Source organism: Gopherus evgoodei, chromosome 3, assembly GCF_007399415.2.
Source record: "Gopherus evgoodei ecotype Sinaloan lineage chromosome 3, rGopEvg1_v1.p, whole genome shotgun sequence".
NCBI lineage: Eukaryota > Metazoa > Chordata > Testudines > Testudinidae > Gopherus > Gopherus evgoodei.
Genome location: NC_044324.1, coordinates 7,885,161 through 7,905,433, shown reverse-complemented (window position 1 = coordinate 7,905,433; position 20,273 = coordinate 7,885,161). Strand labels below are relative to the sequence as shown.

General features: G+C 42.0%; 1 protein-coding gene across 3 annotated transcripts in view; it reads left to right on the top strand.

Moving 5' to 3' along the window:
- Window positions 1–16,268, top strand: part of LARP4 (La ribonucleoprotein domain family member 4) — a 51,348-nt gene extending 35,080 nt beyond the window's left edge. For 2 of the 3 annotated variants that reach the window (XM_030554911.1, XM_030554910.1), the window contains 6 exons: window positions 1,198–1,431; window positions 2,732–2,780; window positions 9,537–9,695; window positions 10,354–10,475; window positions 10,785–10,953; window positions 11,353–16,268. In XM_030554911.1, coding sequence (XP_030410771.1) covers window positions 1,198–1,431; window positions 2,732–2,780; window positions 9,537–9,695; window positions 10,354–10,475; window positions 10,785–10,953; window positions 11,353–11,688 — 1,069 coding nt within the window. In that variant the 3' untranslated portion in view covers window positions 11,689–16,268. The remainder of the gene's footprint in view (window positions 1–1,197; window positions 1,432–2,731; window positions 2,781–9,536; window positions 9,696–10,353; window positions 10,476–10,784; window positions 10,954–11,352) is intronic. The other variant, XM_030554912.1, reaches the window with a different exon arrangement.
- The last annotated feature ends 4,005 nt before the right edge of the window (window positions 16,269–20,273 follow it).

The window sequence follows — 20,273 nt, the reverse complement described above, 5'->3', positions numbered from 1 at the left end:
CCTCTGCTTAAGAGAAAGGAAGATAGATCCTTGAAAGAACTTCATAGTAGAAGGGAATCTATCTCTTTACTAGCCAGTCTAGAATTCCTGGCGTTTGGAGACTGCCCTTGGACATTTTCTTTGTCACAGGGATGTATAGATTTTTGAAAATACACCTCTACCCCAATATAACGCGGCCCAATATAACATGAATTCAGATATAACGTGGTAAAGCAGCGCTCTGTGGGGGGGCGGGGCTGCGCATTCTACTGGATCAAAGCAAGTTCGATATAACACAGTTTCACCTATAACATGGTAAGATTTTTTGGCTGCTGAGGACAGCGTTATATCAGGGTAGAGGTGTAAATAAAATCCTGTGCTCCAAACTGGTGGTGGTTCTTGAGATTTTCCTGGGATGCAGGTGGGGGGTGAAGACAGTGGAGGAAGCCAAAGTGTGTGGGAGAGTTGGTGGGGGATTGCAAGAAGGGAATCCAGTCTGTTTAGATCGTGTGAGATAGGGTGAACATTTAGTATAAAAATTATATTACTTGTCACTCAGTCTGCTTTCCAAGGGGAAACTTTCTCTTAGCTGTGAACTGGATGCTCCTGTGTTGTCTGAAATACTTTGTTTGGAATCATCTGCTTGTATTTTGCAGACGATATGTGCAACTGTCATTAGGTAGGCACTGAAGTAACAAATTGGTTACACTGAGTGTGGTGGAATTAAGTGTCTGTATTTGTTCCTGTTCTCACATAGGCAAATACCACCTTTTTTTTTATACTCCTTTGTTGCTATAAACTAATCACGGCCCATCTCCCTCTGTTTCACCTGTATGTTAGTGATAGCGTGTTAGCTGCCTAACTCTCTTGAGCTTTTGAAGGAGTTTCTTTTGTCTTTATAGTCAGAATTTTTTAGTCAGTTGGGACTTCTGGAAGACTACTCGGGATTACTGAGGAAAAGAGGGTTGAGGGTGCCTAATTACATGTTTTGGGAGCTGGACAATGGAGCATTTTGTCCTTGTACCATAAAGTCATGGCAAGGGTGCATGGTACCGTGTGGGATATTGTTTTAATGATGGAGGAGTAACATTTAATGATTCTCTTTTTTTAATTACTTTAGATCATATTATTGAAAGTGCTCTAGTTTGTTTGGGAGAGAACTCTGCTTATTGGTCCTTATGTTGTGGTGATGACAACGTCTTATTGTATCTCATACAGTGTGAAGCCTCATTTCCGATCATCAAGCAGCTCAGAACTCTGTGCAGAGGGTACAGCTGTGGTTGGTACGGTGTCGATGGGGGATGGACCACTGAACAGAACCAATGTGAGGAGTTTTGGTATGGAACGACATACCAATACATTAACAGGACACCAGGAACAAAGCTGTTCTCAGAAGGATTATCCCACCTCGCAGATGGAGCAGAATGGAGACTACAGTATTGGCAGGGGCAGGTAAAAAATTGCAGCAATGAGAGCCATATGTTACAGTGAAAGCAGTGTGTGGTTGGAGAAACACTGAACCATAGTGTTGGGAGAAGATTGCCGAATTAGCTTTGGATTTATTTTCATAAGCCAAAATAACTTCAGGTGCTGAACACAACTGTTCAGTTATCAGTGGAGTGGTCTAGGGAGGGAATTGCTATTCAATTAAACAAGCAAATTGAGCATAATACATTTTGAACTTTTCTAAGTGAGATTGAAAACTGTGACTCGCCATTCATTTTTACAGGCTGTAATGGTAGGAAATCCATACAGCTGGTAGTAAATAGGGATATCCTTGTAGAAGTTAAAAATGGTTTATGTAGAACGGAGTTTGTACAGAAATGTTTTTCTTTAATAACACTTACAATCTGAGTGTAGTGTTAGGACTTTAAGGCTTCTGTTTTTCATTATTGTAAAACATGCCGCAAGTCTCTCCTGGTTCATAGTGTGAATGTGGGGGGAGCTTGTGCTTGTTAGCAATTACCTTCAGTTAGTAGTCAGAGCAAAACATTAGAAACAACTTCACACGTAAAGCAAATGGAGAGTGTTTTTCCCCCTTCCCCTACCACTCACTTGGCACCCCCCTCTCTCTCTCTCTCTCTCTCTCTCTCAAGGCAGCTGTGCTAACTCTGGGCTTTGTTCTAAGATTCAAATAGCTTGTAGGTAGCGCAAAGACAGGTTTCACTATGTTGTAAGAACTAGATTGTGACCACAACTCTATTTATGACTGGCCTACAGAATACAAACAATCCATTAAGTAAAACTATGGCCTTTTGGGGTTATATTAAATTTTAAGCAAGTCCCAAAGTTCTCCAGTCTTAGTGGCTGGGAGCTTCATACATTTATCTTCTGAGATAAAGCCAGTTGATTTTTGGTGTCTGTTAATACTGGGGTTCTGACTCTTTCTAAACAATTTGCTGACCAAAAATTCCAAAGTAACAGTTGTTCTCTGTAGTAAAGTCTAATCTCCAGCAGGCACATTATGTCCTAAAAAAGTAGGTCTAAAGACCTTTCCTTGTAACAGAAAAGACACCCATTCAGTCTGCAAAATAAGTTAATGCACTGAGAAACAAAGTTAGACCCCTAAGAATGGAGAAGAGGCGTGTCTTGGGTCTGATAAATAGGCACAATTATAGATGGACTTTTACATCAGCCATAGGAAGAAGAATGGGCACTTAGGTGCATGCTCTCCCTTATGGGGATATCATTAGGAACTAGACTAATACGCTTGCTGAGGTTTGTCTTCACTTCCCTCATTTTTCCTTTAAAGGAGGAACTTTTTCAGAGGTCGGAGAAGACGAGAAGATGAGCGTCTTTCAGTAAGTTCCATTTTCATTATTTCATGGGTGGGGATGGGTAGAGGGGAGGGATCTAGGCAGTGAAATGGGCTCTGCTTTACCACTTCATGTACCTCCCCCTCCCTCTAGTGTTGACCTGAATTTGATGGGTTAGTTGTTATGGCTTGCCACTGATCGCATCTGACCAGAAGATATATAGGTTCTTGTCCTATTCAGACTACGGGGTTCAAGAACTCAGTTCTAAATCGGGAAGGGACTCTTGGGGTGCTTGGCAAAAACACACTGAGGACAGTACCAAATTGATTAACCTTTTATTGAGATTCATAGCATTTATTATTCTTCTGTTAAACTTATGCCTGCAAAACAGTAAAAGAATTCCAGAACTCCTGGTGGTAATGTTTCTATTCTAAGTACCTTAACTTAACATACTGTCACCTTTCCTTGAGGACCCAGTAATAGGAGGTGAAGGACCAGCCTCGCTCCTGGCATGCCGGATTACACCATGGTGCTGGCTTCCCAAGTGGTTCAGAATGCTAAGTAATACTATACTGCACATGCTGAGCTGATAGCATGATAGAAGATAGAAGAACAAAGAAAAGAGAGAGCTAAAGACTAAAAGAGCTTAAAGAGCTAGAAGAGCTTTAAAAAGCCCCAAAAGAGCTAGAAGAAGCGCTCCTTATTATATCCTTACAAGATATTTTATAGACTCCTGATGCTTTGTACTTCAGGCCCAACCTACTGTACCCAAATCTTATTTCCGTACCCTAAGAAATGTATGGCTACCTTTATCCTGTAGGCTAGTGGATTGTGACACTTACCCTCTATATATTAATAAGGATTATCTCACTCCAAAAACTGCCAATCAAGGTTCTCTTGGCGACTACTCTGCTGTTAGCAACCGGTTGTAGATGCCGGCTAAGCCTCCTCAGTGTTGTGTATAGTTCCTCCCTTTGGTTCCCCAAAGTTCAGGGACCATTTCCATCTATGCCAAAAGTTATCAGCTTTTATGCTGATTTACTCTTAACTGATGATACTTTTAGCTATTAAGCGGATCTTACCAGATACGGGCTGGTAGGCTGCTTGCATTTCAGCAAAACTTACTTTATGTATATTAGGAAACACATATCATATGCCTCAACACATCCTAAATTCATTGAAATTAATACTGATAAAATATAAGAATAAAATGGATTAATTCAGAAAATAGCTAGCAGAGTAATCCTATGGGCTGTACTAGCTCCTGTCTGAGTCTGTGAAGATAGAATGTGTATGGTTGCCTGACAAGTGAAAATATATCAGTCTTTTGGTTCCAGCCATTACTTCCTGTTCCTTTCTTTTTTTTTTTTTAAATGAGCCTGTCTTATCTCTTTAATAACAGAGCAGGGGGTTGGACTAGATGACCTCCTGAGGTCCCTTCCAACCCTAATATTCTGTGAGGTGTATCCTGTAGGATACTTTGTTGCTGAGTGCTCTTCCAAAAGTGTGCTGGTCCACATTGATCACTAGGTGGAACACATTGCAACTTGCTCCTATTATCTGTCCCTTATAATAGGATGCTGAAGACCTGATCCTCTTCCCATAGAAGTAATTGTCAAAAGTCCCGTTGGCTTCAATTGAAGCCTGACTGGGACCTGAGGTGACCTATTCAAAGGGAGTGCAAGAAGTTAGGCTTACGGGCAGTTAGTTATTTAGCATTTATGGTCAGACCCTGGTTTGTGGCTTTTATGGGGACAGAAAATGTTGAATAGTCTGATCAGCACCTGCCTTAGCAAGGCCTTCAGGCCAATGCTGTTGTTTCAGGACTGCTAAAATAATGCATGTAGAAGAAATGCATAAATAAACTGGGGGGGGCCCAGCCATAAGATATCACTGAGGCAGAGTTTGGTAGGATTCATACAGATGCTGTGTGGCAGTTCATTTGTTTGTAACTTTTTTACTAAGAAAATAGATTCATCTTGTTCCTCTTCCAGAACGCAGCAGTATAGCACACTGGTCTGCAGAGCTCACCAACAGGTAGCCATTGCAGATTAGAATTTTAATGTTGCTGCTCTCATACTATTCTCTATAGTTATACAGGGCTCACCTCGCCTGCTATGAAGACGCTGCTGCTTCTCATGTTATAATTTGGCAACCCTTTTGTTTATCTCTGCAGGCTGCATTAGATGGTGGACTCATGGGCTTGTGTGATAGCAACTGCTATCACTATGTGCTGTGCTTTATGACTGTAGGTATCTTGCAAAACCTGTCAAAGTGCAGCACGCAATAAAGGGACTGAGTTACACCTTGCAGTTCAATTCTGTCCCCTTTTCTGATGCCCCATCCCTTTTCACGTATCATTCTCACAAGACTGGATGTATTCAAGAGATCCAGTCTGTGGGTAGCTATCCCGTAGCTATCCCATAGTTCCCGCAGTCTCCCTCGCCCATTGGAATTCTGGGTTGAGACCCCAATGCATGATGATGCAAAAACAGTGTTGTCGGTGATTCTGGGTAAATGTCGTCATTCCTTCCTTCCTCCGTGAAAGCAATGGCAGACAATCATTTCGCACCCTTTTTCCCTGGATTGCCTTGGCAGACGCCATAGCACGGCAACCATGGAGCCTGTTCAGCTTTTTTTTCTGTCACCGTATGTGTACTGGATGTTGCTCACAGAGGCGGTACTGCAGCACTACACAGCAGCATTCATTTGCCTTTGCAAGATAGCAGAGATGGTTATCAGTCATTCTGTACCATCTGCTGTGCCATTGTAAATTGGCGATGAGATGACGGTTATCAGTCGTTCTGTACCGTCTGCTGCTGTCATGGGTGCTCCTGGCTGAGGTCGGCCGGGGGCACAAAGACAAAAAGGGGAATGACTCCCCGGGTCAATCCTCCTTTATAGTATCTAAAAATAGAGTTAGTCCTGCCTAGAATATGGGGCAAGTGTACTAGAGAACCAGTGTACCAGAGAGCACAGCTGCTCTGTGTCAGATCCCGCAGAAATGATGAGCTGCATGCCATTCTAGGGGGTGCCCCTGCAACAACCCCACCTGTTGCTTCCCTGCTCCCCCAACCGTCCTGGGGTACCATTGCAGTGTCCCTCCATTTATGTGATGAAGTTATAAAGAATGCAGGAATAAGAAACACGGACTTGTTAGTGAGATAAAATGAGGGGGAGGCAGCCTCCAGCTGCTATGATAGTCCAGGCAGGACATTAAACTGGGGGGGGGGGAGGAGCCCAGCATCCTGCTGCTATGGTATTCCTGGCAGTACAGAATCTTTTCTTTACACATGAAAGGGAGGGGGCTGATGGAGCTCAGCCCCCAGTTGCTATGATGAAGACAGTTACCAGCCATTCTGTACCATCTACTGGGAATGACCGGGAGTCATTCCTATTTTTACCCAGGCGCCCCCGGCCGACCTCACCTGAGGCCAGCCAGGAGCACTCACGGGCTGATGACAAGGACGGTTACCTGTCCTACTGCACTGTACTGCCCCCCACCGGGGAAGGGAGGAGAGGGGATGCTGCTGTTCATTGCCCCAGCACCGTGCCTACCAGCAGCATGCAGTAGACATAGGGTGACACTGAAAAAAGTCATCAAATGATTTTTTTCCCTTTTCTTCCACAGGGGGGAGGGGGGTAAATTGATGAGCTATTCTCTGAACTACCACGGACAATGTGTTTGACTCTACAGGCATTGGGAGCTCAGCCAAGAATGCAAATACTTTTCGGAGACTGCTGAGGACTGTAGGATAGCTGGAGTCCTCAGTACCCCCTCCCTCCCTCCATAAGCATCCATTTGATTCTTTGGCTTTCCATTACGCTTGTCACGCAGCACTGTGCTGTGGACTCTATCATAGCCTGGAAATTTTTTCAAATGCTTTGGCATTTCGTCTTCTGTAACGGAGCTCTGATAGAACAGATTTGTCTCCCCGTACAGCGATCAGATCCAGTATCTCCCGTACAGTCCATGTTGGAGCTCTTTTTGGATTTGGGACTGCATAGCCACGCCACCCGTGCTGATCAGAGCTCCACGCTGGGCAAACAGGAAATGAAATTCAAAAGTTTGCGGGGCTTTTCCTGTCTACCTGGTCACTGCATCTGAGTTCAGATTTCTGTCCAGAGCGGTCACAATGGTGCACTGTGGGATACCGCCCAGAGGCCAATACCGTCGATTTATGGCCACACTAACCCTAATCCGATATGGTAATACCGATTTCAGCGCTACTCCTCTTGTCGGGGAGGAGTACAGAAACCGGTTTAAAGAGCCCTTTATGTCGATATAAAGGGCCTCGTTGTGTGGACGGGTGCAGCGTTAAATCGGTTTAACGCTGCTAAAATCGGTTTAAACGCGTAGTGTAGACCAGGCCTAAGAAAATCAAGTTTTGTATGGTTACCTGTCTTCTGTTATCCTCTTCCTTTCTCTGACTTTCTTGCTAATGTCCACTTAAAGGATGCATACTTCTATGTAGCTGTATGCCAGAGCCACACAAAATTCTTAAGGTTTGTCATAGCAGTTCTTAGTTATCAGTTCATGGTCCCTCGATTTAGTCAGGCTGTGGCCCCCTAAAATTTCCATGAAGTGCATGGTGATGGTAGCAGCTTTCTGAAAGGTGAGAGTCCAGGGGTTTCATACCTGGACTATTGATTGATCCATGGTCAGTAAGGCTTCTACCAAGTACACTTTACTTACAAAGTAGAGGAGGTTCTCTATTTGGTCCTGACATAAATAGAAACCCATGAAGGAAATGTAGTCTTTTATTCTGTGTTTTCTGCTTGGCTTAAAAGAGAGAAGTCTCTCAAGTAGTTCACTGACTCATAGACTCTAGGACTGGAAGGGACCTCGAGAGGTCATCGAGTCCAGTCCCCTGCCCTCATGGCAGGACCAAATACTGTTTAGACCATCCCTAATAGACATTTATCTAACCTACTCTTAAATATCTCCAGAGATGGAGATTCCACAACCTCCCTAGGCAATCTATTCCAGTGTTTAACTACCCTGACACTTAGGAACTTTTTCCTAATGTCCAACCTAAATCTCCCTTGCTGCAGTTTAAGCCCATTGCTTCTTGTTCTGTCATTGGAGGCTAAGGTGAACAAGTTTTCTCCCTCCTCCTGATGACACCCTTTTAGATACCTGAAAACTGCTATCATGTCCCCTCTCAGTCTTCTCTTTTCCAAACTAAACAAACCCAATTCCTTCAGCCTTCCTTCATAGGTCATGTTGTCAAGACCTTTAATCATTCTTGTTGCTCTTCTCTGGACCCTCTCCAGTTTCTACACATCTGAGGGTCCACCTGGCTGCAATCCCAGCATTTCACACACCTGTAGATGACAAGTCGGTGTTTTCCAGCTCTGTCAAATTTTTAAATGGTTTGGACGGACATTCTCCCCACCTATTAAAGATCCTACTCTGTCCTAGGATTTAGACTTAGTTCTCACAGGATTGAAGAAACCTCCTTTTGACTCCATGGCCACATGCTTGTTGTCTCCTTGCTCAACGAAATGTGGCATTTCTAATAGCCATTACTTAAGCTAGGAAGTTTGCTGAGCTTTGGCCTCACCCTCCTTGTACGATTTTTCACAAAGACAATGTTGCCCTGCATCAGTACCCCAAATTTCTCACTAAAGTTTCAGATTTTCATTTGAATCAAACTGTTTGCCAGTCTTTCCCAAGCCTCGCTCTCACACAGATAGAGGCTACATATCTTAGAAGTTCATGATGGATTATCTTTTTGCTTGGACTAAGGAGTTTAGTTTTATCTCCTCCGTTATACATTTCCTTTGCTGAGCGAATGAAAGGGAAAACCGTTTGCTCCGAGAGCATCTTGTCCCTAACTTCCTTCTGCGTTTGTCTCGTCTACAATATTGCAAACGTTCTGTACATCAAATAATTTTAGCATATTCTATATGAACTCTGTGCATTTGCAGAGCTGTTACCTGGTCTTCAGTTTTGGTTCAGTTGATTACCACTCATTGTTTCTCTCCCAGGCCTCCAGCAACAATGCTGAATTTGGGAGAGAAGCCTGAGGTCCTTGTTCGGGTAGACTCAATACCCTTATCCACTGAGAACTGCTTGTGAGTCACCTAAAGTGACCCCAAGCACTTGAAGATGGAAAAAATGGTTACATACCTGTTCTTTGAGATATTACTCATGACTATTCCCCAACCTACCCTTCTTCCCCTCTTTGTCAGAATCAGTTCAGATGCTGGCTTTAGGTATGAAAGAGCTGAGGTCAGGGGCGAGTCAGATGCTCCGTGCCTTATCTTTGCTTAGCAGAAGGAGTGTGTTGAGGCAGCATGTGCTGCCATTGCAGGTACAGTTATGGGAAAAAGTTCTCTGGCTTTGATGCACTGACACACAGACTCCTGAAGTGTGTACCGTGTCTTGAGGAACAAGAGTTACAGAGCAGGTCTGTAGTCATTTTATGCTCTAGATGGGCAGTAACATAGATTTCACTGAACTGAAACTGCAAAACAAGTATAGGGAGGCAAAATGAAACCATTGCAGTTGGCATTTGGCCAGGAAGCATCCCAGTTCTTATTAAAGCAATATGGAGTTTCTCTTCTGAAAGATGTCACTGTGTTGACACCCACCATCAGGTGTGGGCTGCAGACTGACTCTGAGGGAAGGATACAATCCCTGAATCATCAAGATTTCATCATGCAGGATGTGATGTTTGATAGACTTCCATTCAAGAACTGTTTGGACATTACTTAACTTGAGACCTTTATAGGCTCACAACACAAGGTGGTATGGTTATGTAACGTATGTTAACAGACCTTTTTTTCTTCTAGCGACCTCAGCCTTCAGCAGAAACAAAGACTCAGACACCAAAGTTTGACTTACTAGCATCAAATTTCCCTCCTCTGCCTGGCAGTACAGCAAAAATACAAGGAGAACCTGTGCTGGAAAGCAGAATGTCTGACATTGTTAAAGGAACTGGCAAAGAGAAGGTACTTGTTTCTACTTCTGGAGTGCACATCAAGATGGTTAACTTCCCTCCTCCACATGTCCTTAAAATTATTCAGGCTTATTCTGGTAGAGCTGTAAACAGCACTGTCCCCAAGCAGGTCTAAACATATAATATTCTAGCCTTTTCTGCTTCTGTTCTTGGGCTCACGGACTTCCAGGTGGTATCTAATGGAACCTGTGCAATAACCACTCCTCTTTCCAGATTTAGTGTTGGCACTCTGTATTTCAAAATAAAAGCAGCCAGATCAGCAGTGGTGGCTTCTGAAGTACGGATCAGATAAAGGGAGTCTGGGGTAGGGGTGGGTTTTGGAACAATCTGTTTACCTGCAGTGGTGCTGCTGCTGGTCTCTGCGGTTGTACAGAAGGCAATGGCCTTGTTTGTTATCTGTCCCCTGTTTTTTCACCTGATGTAAAGCTGGCAGTTCTGTGTAAAAGATTTCCACTGAAATAAGTGCCATGTGCATATTCTATTTAACTCTTACTGTGTGTGTGTGTGTGTGTCTGTCTGTCTGTCTATCAAAAAAAATAACTTTAAATTCTTGATGGCTGGTGACTTAAGTTTTGTGGTGGCTAAAACGCAAGTACTGGCATAATGACTGTCGTCCTTCTGCAATTTTAAAATTCCATTTGTCTCTTCAGGAGAGCAAAGACTTGGCGGTCAGTTGTCCTGCATCTGCTCAAGAAGAGCAGCCACAGAGTCCAGTCCAGCAACCTGTCAAAAGTGTGAGCTTACCAAGCAGGGCTGAGGTTCCAGCCCCAAGGTATATAATTCGCTTGGCTAATTTGAGAAATCTTTTTAAAATAAGATGTTGTGTAGTGTGAAGGATAGTCTTGGTTACTTCTGCTCTAAGGAATCATTATCTCCAGTCTCCCCTCTATACTATACTAGTAACTAGGCCTCTGTTACTCTGAAAAGCTGATTGCTGTTCAGAACCTGGTGGTAATGACCTTGGGCATCCTACTTGGTTAAAACTGCTTCAGTGACTTGAAAAAAAGGAAAAAGGCATTCCGGAAACTGAACTAACTTTTAAACAGATTTTAATGTTGCACTATCTTGTCTAATCTATCAGCACAACTCAGCCAGACAAGAAGCTAGAGGAGGTCTCTGCTCAGAAAGGTGTTAATAGCCACAATTCCCCACCTGTGTCTGTACGTCCCCTCAGTGCTGCAAAGCCATCAAGGACAAATACCACTTCATCCTCTACCAATGGAAATGCAGTGCTTACTGTGACAATACAGGTAAGATCAACTGCCTTGGGTGAGATCTCAGTACTTTCTAGTAAACAGACCTCCACATGTTGGAGGTTGATGGCTAGGGAAACTGGCTACTTTTCTCTCTGCTCTGCCCCCAGGACAGATCATGGTACAGTCCCAAGGGGGCTGCTTTCCTCTCTTCCCTCCCTCTGCTCCTCCCCCCCCCGGGGGGGGAGCAGAACATGGTACGGTACCTTCATATAGATTCTGATTTTTGAGCTGCCACTGGATATTAAACCAGCCTGGCTCAATATACAGAGCATGTTCTGGCATTGTGTTCTTTTAACAGTGTGCCTGGGGTATTCTTGAAGAGCCCTTTCCAGGTATAGGTTGTTCTTAGCAGAATGCATAAACTTTACTCTTTCTCTACCCTTGGCATCAAAGGAGCCACGCAAGCTAAGTTACGCTGAAGTCTGCCAGAAACCCCCAAAGGAGCCAACTCCAGTTCCTGTTCAGCCACTTAGGGAGCTTCGTACCAATGTAGCTCCCCCTGCCAAAAATGAAGAAAACAGTACTTCTGAGAAGGCTTCAGAGAAGGCCCATGAGAAGCTTGAAGGCCGGGTAAAGGATCTTTCTGGGTTCAGAGGCAATGGGCCTCCCAGGGGAGCTGCTGGAAAAATCAGGGAACAGAGACGCCAGTTTGGACGCAGATCTTCACCTCAGGGAGCACCTCGGCGTATCGGCAAGGAGCAGTATCTGCCACCCCGATCACCAAAGTAAAACTCATCCAACTCTTCTTCTCTATTTAATTTGAGCTGTGGACTAAAGAGCAGCAAAGGAGATGGACTATAAAGGGGAGGTATTCGGGGAACACGAATACTGAATCGGAGTATATGATTTGAGTGGGAGAAGGTGGGGAGGGTCCCAAAATTCATCTCTAAAAGTGATTTCACAAATGCTGGAGGATTCCAATCAATATAAATATATAGAGATTATAATTTTTGTATTTTTTTTTGTTTTGTTTTTTAATTTACAGAGTGTTTCCTGCCTGAAATCAGCTTTGAGGTTGTGAAATTAGTGCGTTGACCAGATGAAAAAATGAAATGACATAACGTCCCTCAGTGTAGAAGGAAGAGGGCAAGAGAATATTATTTTTGGAAAAAAAAGAAGCATTTCTGTAAAATTAGAACTTACTTTTTTAAACCTCTTTAACGTTTGGCTTGTAGGATGATATGTATGCCATTAATGGCCTCGCATTGCAAAGCAGATCCACAACTAAGATGCTTGGTCGGCGTGCTTGAGTTGCGTGAGTGCAGCCAGATACTGTTTTGTCATGACTTAGTCACTGATGATAAAAACTGAATGCACTACTGTAGTAGAACTTTGTGTTTCCAGCTTGAAATTTAGTCTTTTGACCTTACTAATATTTCATTGAGCAAATGTTTTTTAAACTCTGATTTTACTGGAGATCTGATTGTTGATCAGACCATAAGGACAGTAAGAATAGTCAGTATCCTAGACACAAGAAGAGGGAGTGGGGGCATGTTTGGGATTTTTAATTTTTCCCTTTTTTTCTGCCAATTGAGGGCAGCATTTTAATTTTTTTTTTTATTGCTTAAGTGCTACTTTCTCTAACCCCTTTATTACAGACGTGTGTGCATTTATCTGGTATGTTTTCCTGAGGCAGGCCCAGTTAATGGAAGACTGCACAGCAGATGGTGGTAGTTTCATATGTGAAGAGCCTCAGCTTTCATTCCACTCATGGAATTCTGCTTTGCAGGTGGGAGTCTTGAGGGCAGGTTTAAAGCCATAAATGGGTCTAAAATTAAGGCTTTTTATTTCCTTTAAGACATTCAACAGTTTGGGGGCATGGCCAGGTTTCCATGTAGTGATTCACATTGGTTCTCTGGTCTAGTGTTAAGCACTGCTTTATAGTACAAATACTCGAGGAAACTCTACAGCAGATAGTAGCTCCTGACTTTTTTCAGTTACTTGGAACTAACAGTTTAAAGTGGAACAAAGGCCATGAGGTTTTAACTTTGTTTCAGAGAGATTTCTTTGACTAAATTCACAACACTGTTGCGTAGTAGGCTGTTAAGTTTATAAGCTAGTAATTACCGTAAAGGACTGAAGGAATCAGGAAAAATACAATACGTTAATCTGCCAAAATAAACATGCCCATATTCTTAGTTCTGTATAAAGTGTTAAGAAAAGTAGCTCGCGGTAGTAAGAATTGTACCTGGGTTTTTTTTAAAGTGAATAGGAAGTGTACGAATTTAAAGATGTAAGTTGTGAACACTGGAATATTCAGTTGTGATACATTCATTCTAATGGCATCACTAGCATATATTACTAAGACGTTTACGGTATGTAAGTGGCAGTTAAAATGACATTAACTGTGAAATTTCATCTTTTGATTTCTTAGCCAGGTAATCCTTGGTGATTTCTTACTTAGTAGGCATTCTCCATCAACTGCTTTGAGAACTCTTGTGTCTATTTTTATAAATATATATAAAGTCAGAGTTGTCATTTCTCTAACTTATTACTCAGTTTGGCAGTTGCGTTTGATTTGATTCATGAGTCATATATTTATGCAGTTAACTGTTCATTTTGTGCATGTTACTTATATAAAAACAATCATTACTCACTTTTAAACTGCCTGTAATGGGTTTGAGAGTTTAATTTACCAAAATCATGGATCAAATCTATAGTTTAAAAATGCTTACAAACCTGTTTCAGTTTACTTGGATAATGCTACATTTGATGGGAATGATACAAAGAAGTTTAAATATTTAAACTGTCAAGAGCTCTGTGAAATGTATCAAATTTCAAAGAAGCTGCTTTTTATAAATAATTTTATAAACTTAATTACTGCACTCAGACTGGAAAATAACTTGTATTCTGTATAATAGTCACCAATATTGGATAGTGTGCACTCTCATCGCAGAGTGAACATGTATTGCAATTCTAATAGCAGCCATAAGCTGGTTGCAGTTAAGAGGAAGAGCTCTTTGGCAGAGGCTTTTGCAAATGTACAGTCTCTGGCCTAGCTTGGCTGTACTGGCATGTTAATTTTTACCTATGTGGGCATCTGCTTTTAAATCAGTGCATAGAGCCTGTTGAGCTGAAATATAGAACTTGAGTATTTCTGACAGTTGTAAAGTGTAGCTTTTTCCTTTTAGATGTACAAAAAAATCCTTACAGCATTATCTCTTTTCTTGTAAGGTGATTGGAAAAACTTGACATGTGGAAGGAATGTTTTATGTCTTAAATGTGCATTTTCCAGCAACAGGTTATGGTCTTGTATAGTGTATGCAAATAAATCTGTAAACTTGTTGGCTTTTTCCAGCATATTCTAACTCTATCAGATTAGGGAGCTCACCATAACTAAACTAATTGATACTGGTGTGCAAAGATTTAACATTAGGATTCCCCTCCTTCCCCTACCGCCATCGACACTTTTTTTTTTTTGGTCTGTTTTGAAGGGTTTGGGGTGGGAATAATAAAGTAAATATAAAGGCTGTGAAAACAATAGTTTTATGTGCAAGTTCTCCTGCAGTACTTGTATTGCATGGCAAATACATAACATAGATGGGCTAGCTGCTACTTCTCATTCTTCAGATATAGTCTCAGGCAAATTCTTGCCTCTACCCACCAAGTTGTCCTGTTTGGCAGACAATTGGAAACAAGGACAGAATGACCATTTCGGAGCCAGATTCACTGCTGGTGCATCTCCATTGACCTCAGTTGAGGTGCATCATCTTATTAGCAGAGGTAAAACTGGCTTTTGTTCCACAAAAGTTCATTGAGCTATTGAAGATAATGGATTCCCAGTGGCTCTCTCCTTGATAGCCACATCAGCCAAACGTGCATTCTTCTACCCTGCTGACTGTAGTTAAAAAAACAAACAAACAAACAAAAACAAAACATGCACACACAAAGTGCAGATCTCAAATAACTTTTAGTTTCACAAACTGTCACTTGTTTCCAAAATTTAGTCTGTTTTATTTTGTTAGCTACAAAGATGTATTCCCATTAATTAAACTTCTTCCACTTTATTTGTGGAAAAGATTGGGCCATTTTTTGGTATTTCTGGGGAGGGGAAGGAGGGACTATTTGCATGTGATTGTAAAATTAAAAAGTGCAAAAGTTTGTTTAATTTCTGAAATTGTTAATTTTATAGCATCTTACATTCCTGCTATCTTTGTTTAAAAAAAAAAAAATAACCAAGTTAGCTTGGCACAGTATGATGGTGCAGTTTTAGCAGTAGGTAAAATAAAGTAACCCATCCTATTAACCAGAAGAGAACAAGGATGATATTGTGGCAGATCAGTAGCAATTAAGTGACTTAATCAATGCTTTACTGTAGTTAAATAGCTATGGCCTTACTAGTTTGTCAATATCCACTTAAATATCTTGAAAATGTCCTCTGTTTTTACTGTTGCCCAAGTGAAGGTTCACTTGGGATAAAATCTGTGTACAGGCAATATATTAAACATCTAAAATGAACCATTGTATTACAGACAAGATGCAACAGAAATGCACTTAAGAGGAAAACTTGCTTCTGATGAGTTTGTTTTGTAAATCCTGATTGCAACAGATATGCAAATAGACTTTTGGTTTCTAATTTTTGATATTTCCTTCTGAAATAAGATTGTTGCCATTAATCTGAATGATTTATCATGCTCTTCTTGTTTGTATATATATTACATCTAGTCTGAGCTTCCTTTAGGATGGTACATGATTTTGTTTTAGTTTTTTTTAGGTGGCTCTTCTATTAAGTGTCCCTCTCATAGACACTTCAAGAGGTCAAATGAGTCTGGTTTTAATATACTGTTGGGAGGACTTGAAAGTAGTTAAAGATTATTTCTGAAAAATCCATCTGCAAACTAACCTGTAACAACCTTCAATTTTATATTTAAGAACCAGAGTTTTATTTTTATGGCGCTTCAGTTATGGTTACAATATAAAAAAAAACTTCACATGTAAACAGATTGTGCACAAATGGCTTTTGTTCTAATTTTTATAAAATACAAAATATGCAGATAATATATTGAGTTTAAGTGACTATATTGACATCTCGCTCCTCCCAGACAATTCTGACATTCCCTTGGCATGTATGATCTCTCTCCAAAGTGGTAGGGCTTCAGTAAAAGAAGAAAAAACGCAACTTTATCTGGCTTCTTTACTCTGTCCATTGTCAAAACTGTCCAAAACAATTTCTGTAAAACAGGTTCATGCTTTAAATGTTAAAATGATAATACATGTATTTGTATTTCTGTTTTTGACATTGACATTGCCAAGGTGCTATGGGAAATTGAAATAAAAGTTAGAAAAATAAAGCTGATTTAAAGAAGCAATCCTTCTGTCTTTTCTTTCACAATGAGATGCTGTTCTGATCCTAAATGGCTTCTAATACTACTTTCCATACATGACTTTAAACATTGCATAATGTCTCCTATCCGTGCCATCTTGAGATAGTAGTATTGTTTCATGTTACAGAAAAGAAGATGGATTTCTTTTTTTAAGATGGAAAGGTTGAAGGAAAATAGTAAAGGCACGTTAGTTCAGATTTATTCTGGAAAGGAAAGTTAGTGAGCACCTGACTCCAGAATGATGTGTTGACTGCAGATGGACAAGTTCTTCCTTTCCCGTATTTGAGAGCAAGAGGTCATTAATGGCAGGTAAAACAAAAGTGTGAGTAAGCTCCTATCTCTGTATTTCTAGCATACTGATCAATGTGGTAGCTCTTGCTAGTCCCTCCTTCAGTCTTCGTGAGCCTCCCTCAGAGAGAGAAACCCAAGAAAGAAAATCTGTTTCACCTGTTTTGGGAAGGCCTCTCAATTGTGGCATGAGTTGTGTTGTGCTCTAGAACAAGACATGAGTGCAGTAAGGGATTCCACAACTGTGTGCCCTTCAGTGGAAGCATGTCTTGTTCCAAAGAGCCTCAAGATGGGTTCTGTCAGCTTCATGTGCTCTGAAGCCCCACTTCACCATTTGTAGTTACATGCCACATCTGTGTGACAAGGTAACCAATGTGTCAGCTGTAGCTCAGTTCAGCCATCGTAATGGCCTGACTTTCAATAGTACTCAGAACCTATAGCTTCACTGAACTGTTCACATTGCATGCAGGGCCCTGGATGGAGTGGTAATTGACCTAAGAAGACCCTATAGAATGGGAATTTTTAAGTAGAATGAACTAGAAGAAAGCTGCCTATGACTGAAGCAGGGGTTTCCATGTTGTAATAAATGAGCTTGATGTTCCATCAGTTAATTTCACAACCGTTTTTTATGGTGGTGTGTGAACCAATACAGTTTGGGAGCTGCTGAACTAATCTTACTGTCCATCAGTGCTAGATGTGGAGGACAGTGTCGGCTTGCTGCTGCCACAAACCTTAATCTCCTCTTTGAATACATTCTGTTGGCTGGCCTGTGCAGGAATAGACAACTATCTATTACCTATCAATCACAAGAGCCCTAAGCAGCGCTATTCTGCAGAGGCCCCCTGAGCTTTTATTACTGATGCCACAGAAGGTGGTCGCAGACCAATGTCTAGTGAATGGATACTTTACTGTAACTAGCACCAATAGCCCCTGCTTTTAGTACTGTCAGCTGTGATGCCAGTCTGAATGGGCTGTGGGAACATAAGAATGGGCATGTGGGTCAGACCAATGATCCATCTAGCCCAGTATTCCGTCTTCCAGTGGTGACTCAGTGCCGTATGGTTATGGGATAGTGAACAGAACAGCAATTTCGAGTGATCCATCCCCTGTTGTTCAGTTCCAGCTTCTGGCAGTTGGGTGGATTTATGGACACCTGGAGCATGGGCTTGTGTCCTTGACCATGTTGGCTAATAAACATTGGTGGATCTATCCTCTCTGAATTTACTGGATTAAAAAATGGGTTATTCTTTTGGCCTTTACAACATTCTATGGCAACGAATTCGACAGGTTGACTGCATTGTGTGAAGAAGTATTTTTTTAAAAATCTGCCTACTGATTTAATCAGGTCCTCTCTAATTCTTGTGTTCTTTCTCCACACCATTATTTTATAGACTGCTATCATATCCTTCCTTAGTGCTTTCTTTTCCAATCTGAACAGGCCCAGTCTTCTCTCTTTATATTGCAGCTGTTCTGTACCTCATAATCATTTTTTGTTGCCCTTCCTTATGCCTTTTCCAATTCTAATGTGTCTTTTTGAGACAGGGCAATGACATTTAATTCAGTATTCAAAGTGTGGACATACCATGGTTTATAGCGTTACGATATTTTGTCTCATCTATCCCTTTCCTAATGAGACTTAACATTTTTTAGCTTTTTTGACTGCTGTGGGCTATTGAGCAGATGTTTTCAGAGAACTAACTATGATGACTACAAGATCTTTCTTGAGTGGTGACAGCTCGATGACTTTCTGTTACCTGTCCAAGGGGGTAAGGGGCAGTCAAGTCAGCATCCCTCCCCAGGCACACCTCTTCAAAATGTAACAAATGGAAGCTGCTTCACTTGATTGCCTTACAATAGCTTGTCCCCTGCTCTGTTGCTCCTCATTGTGGGGAGGGACCAATACCGAGCAAGAAAGGGAAGAAATAGGTAGCTGGTAGGAGCAATTGTTGGACACTCAGCATTGGTAACAGCCATAGTGCAGTAATGTCACAGGCCTGTTCCCTAAAAATGGCTGCCATGTTTACACTCTTGGCCCTGCCCTGGCCCCTATTGTTTGTTCTGTTCCAGGTCGAGAGTTGCAAACAGGACAGAGGCTGCTACTACTGCAACTGATGTGGAGGGGTGTGTGGGACTCAGCAGGGAGAAGGGGTGTCAAAGCTGTTAATTGCAGCTGTAGTGTAGCCATGTTAGTCCCAGGTATTAAAAAGATGATGCATGAGATAATATATTTTATTGGACCAATATTAATGGGTGAAAGACAAGCTTTTGTGCTACAGTGAGCTCTGCTTTAGGTCTGGGAAAGGTACTCTATGTATCACAGCTAGATAAGAGGTCGAACAGTTAGCATACATTAACATAAGAATGGCCATACTGGGTCAGACCAATGATCCATCTAGCCTAGTATCATGTCTTCTGACATGGCCAATGCCAGGTGCTTCAGAGGGAATTAACAGAACAGGTAATCGTCAAGTGATCTATCCCGTCGCCCATTCCCAACTTCTGGCAAACAGAGGTTAGAGACATTGCAGAGCATGATTTTACATCCCTGCCCATCCTGGCTAATAGCCATTGATGGGTCTATCCTCCATTAATTTATCTAGTTCTTTTTTTGAACCCTGTTAGTCTTGTCCTTCACAATATCCATGGGCAAAGAGTTTAACCGGTTGACTGTAGATTGTGTGGAAAAAATACTTCCTTTGGTTTGTTTTTAAACTTGCTGCCTATTAATTTCATTTTATGACCCCTAGTTCTTTGTGTTATGAGGAGTAAATAATACTTCATTTACTTTCTCCACACCAGTCATGATTTTATAGACCTCTATCATATCCCCCCTTAGTTGTCTCTCTTCCAATCTGTAAAGTCCCAGTTTTATTAATCTCGCCTCATATGGAAGTTGTTCCATACCCCTCCCTCCTTTTTGTTGCCCTTTTCTGCACCTTTTCCAATTCCAATATATATTTTTTTGAGATAGGACATCAGATCTGCACACAGTATTCAACATGTGGGCATATCATGTATTTATACAGAGGCAATATGGTATTTGTCTTATCTATTCCCAACATTACCTTTTTGGTTTTTTGGACTGCTGCTGCATATTGAGTGGATGTTTTCAGAGAACATGACTCTAAGGGTATGTCTACATCTACAATTTTGCAGCGCTGGTTGTTACAGCTGTATTAGTACAGCTGTATAGGGCCAGCGCTGCAGAGTGGCCACACTTACAGCATCCAGCGCTGCAAGTGGTGTTAGATGTGGCCACACTGCAGCGCTGTTGGGCGGCTTCAAGGGGGATTCGGGGAACGCGAGAGCAAACCGGGGAAGGAGACCAGCTTCGCCGCGGTTTGCTCTCGCGTTCCCCGAACCCCCCTGCAAACCGCAGGGAAGGAGACCTGCTTGCTCGGGGGTTCGGGGAACGCGAGAGCAAACCGGGGAAGGAGACCTGCTTGATTACCAGAGGCTTCCTCAGGTATGCTGGGATACCTGCTTATTCCACGGAGGTCAAGAAAAGCGCTGGTAAGTGTCTACACTTGATTACCAGCGCTGGATCACCAGCGCTGGATCCTCTACACCCGAGACAAAACGGGAGTACAGCCAGCGCTGCAAACAGGGAGTTGCAGCGCTGGTGATGCCCTGCAGATGTGTACACCTCCTAAGTTGCAGTGCTGTAACCCCCTCACCAGCGCTGCAACTTTGTGATGTAGA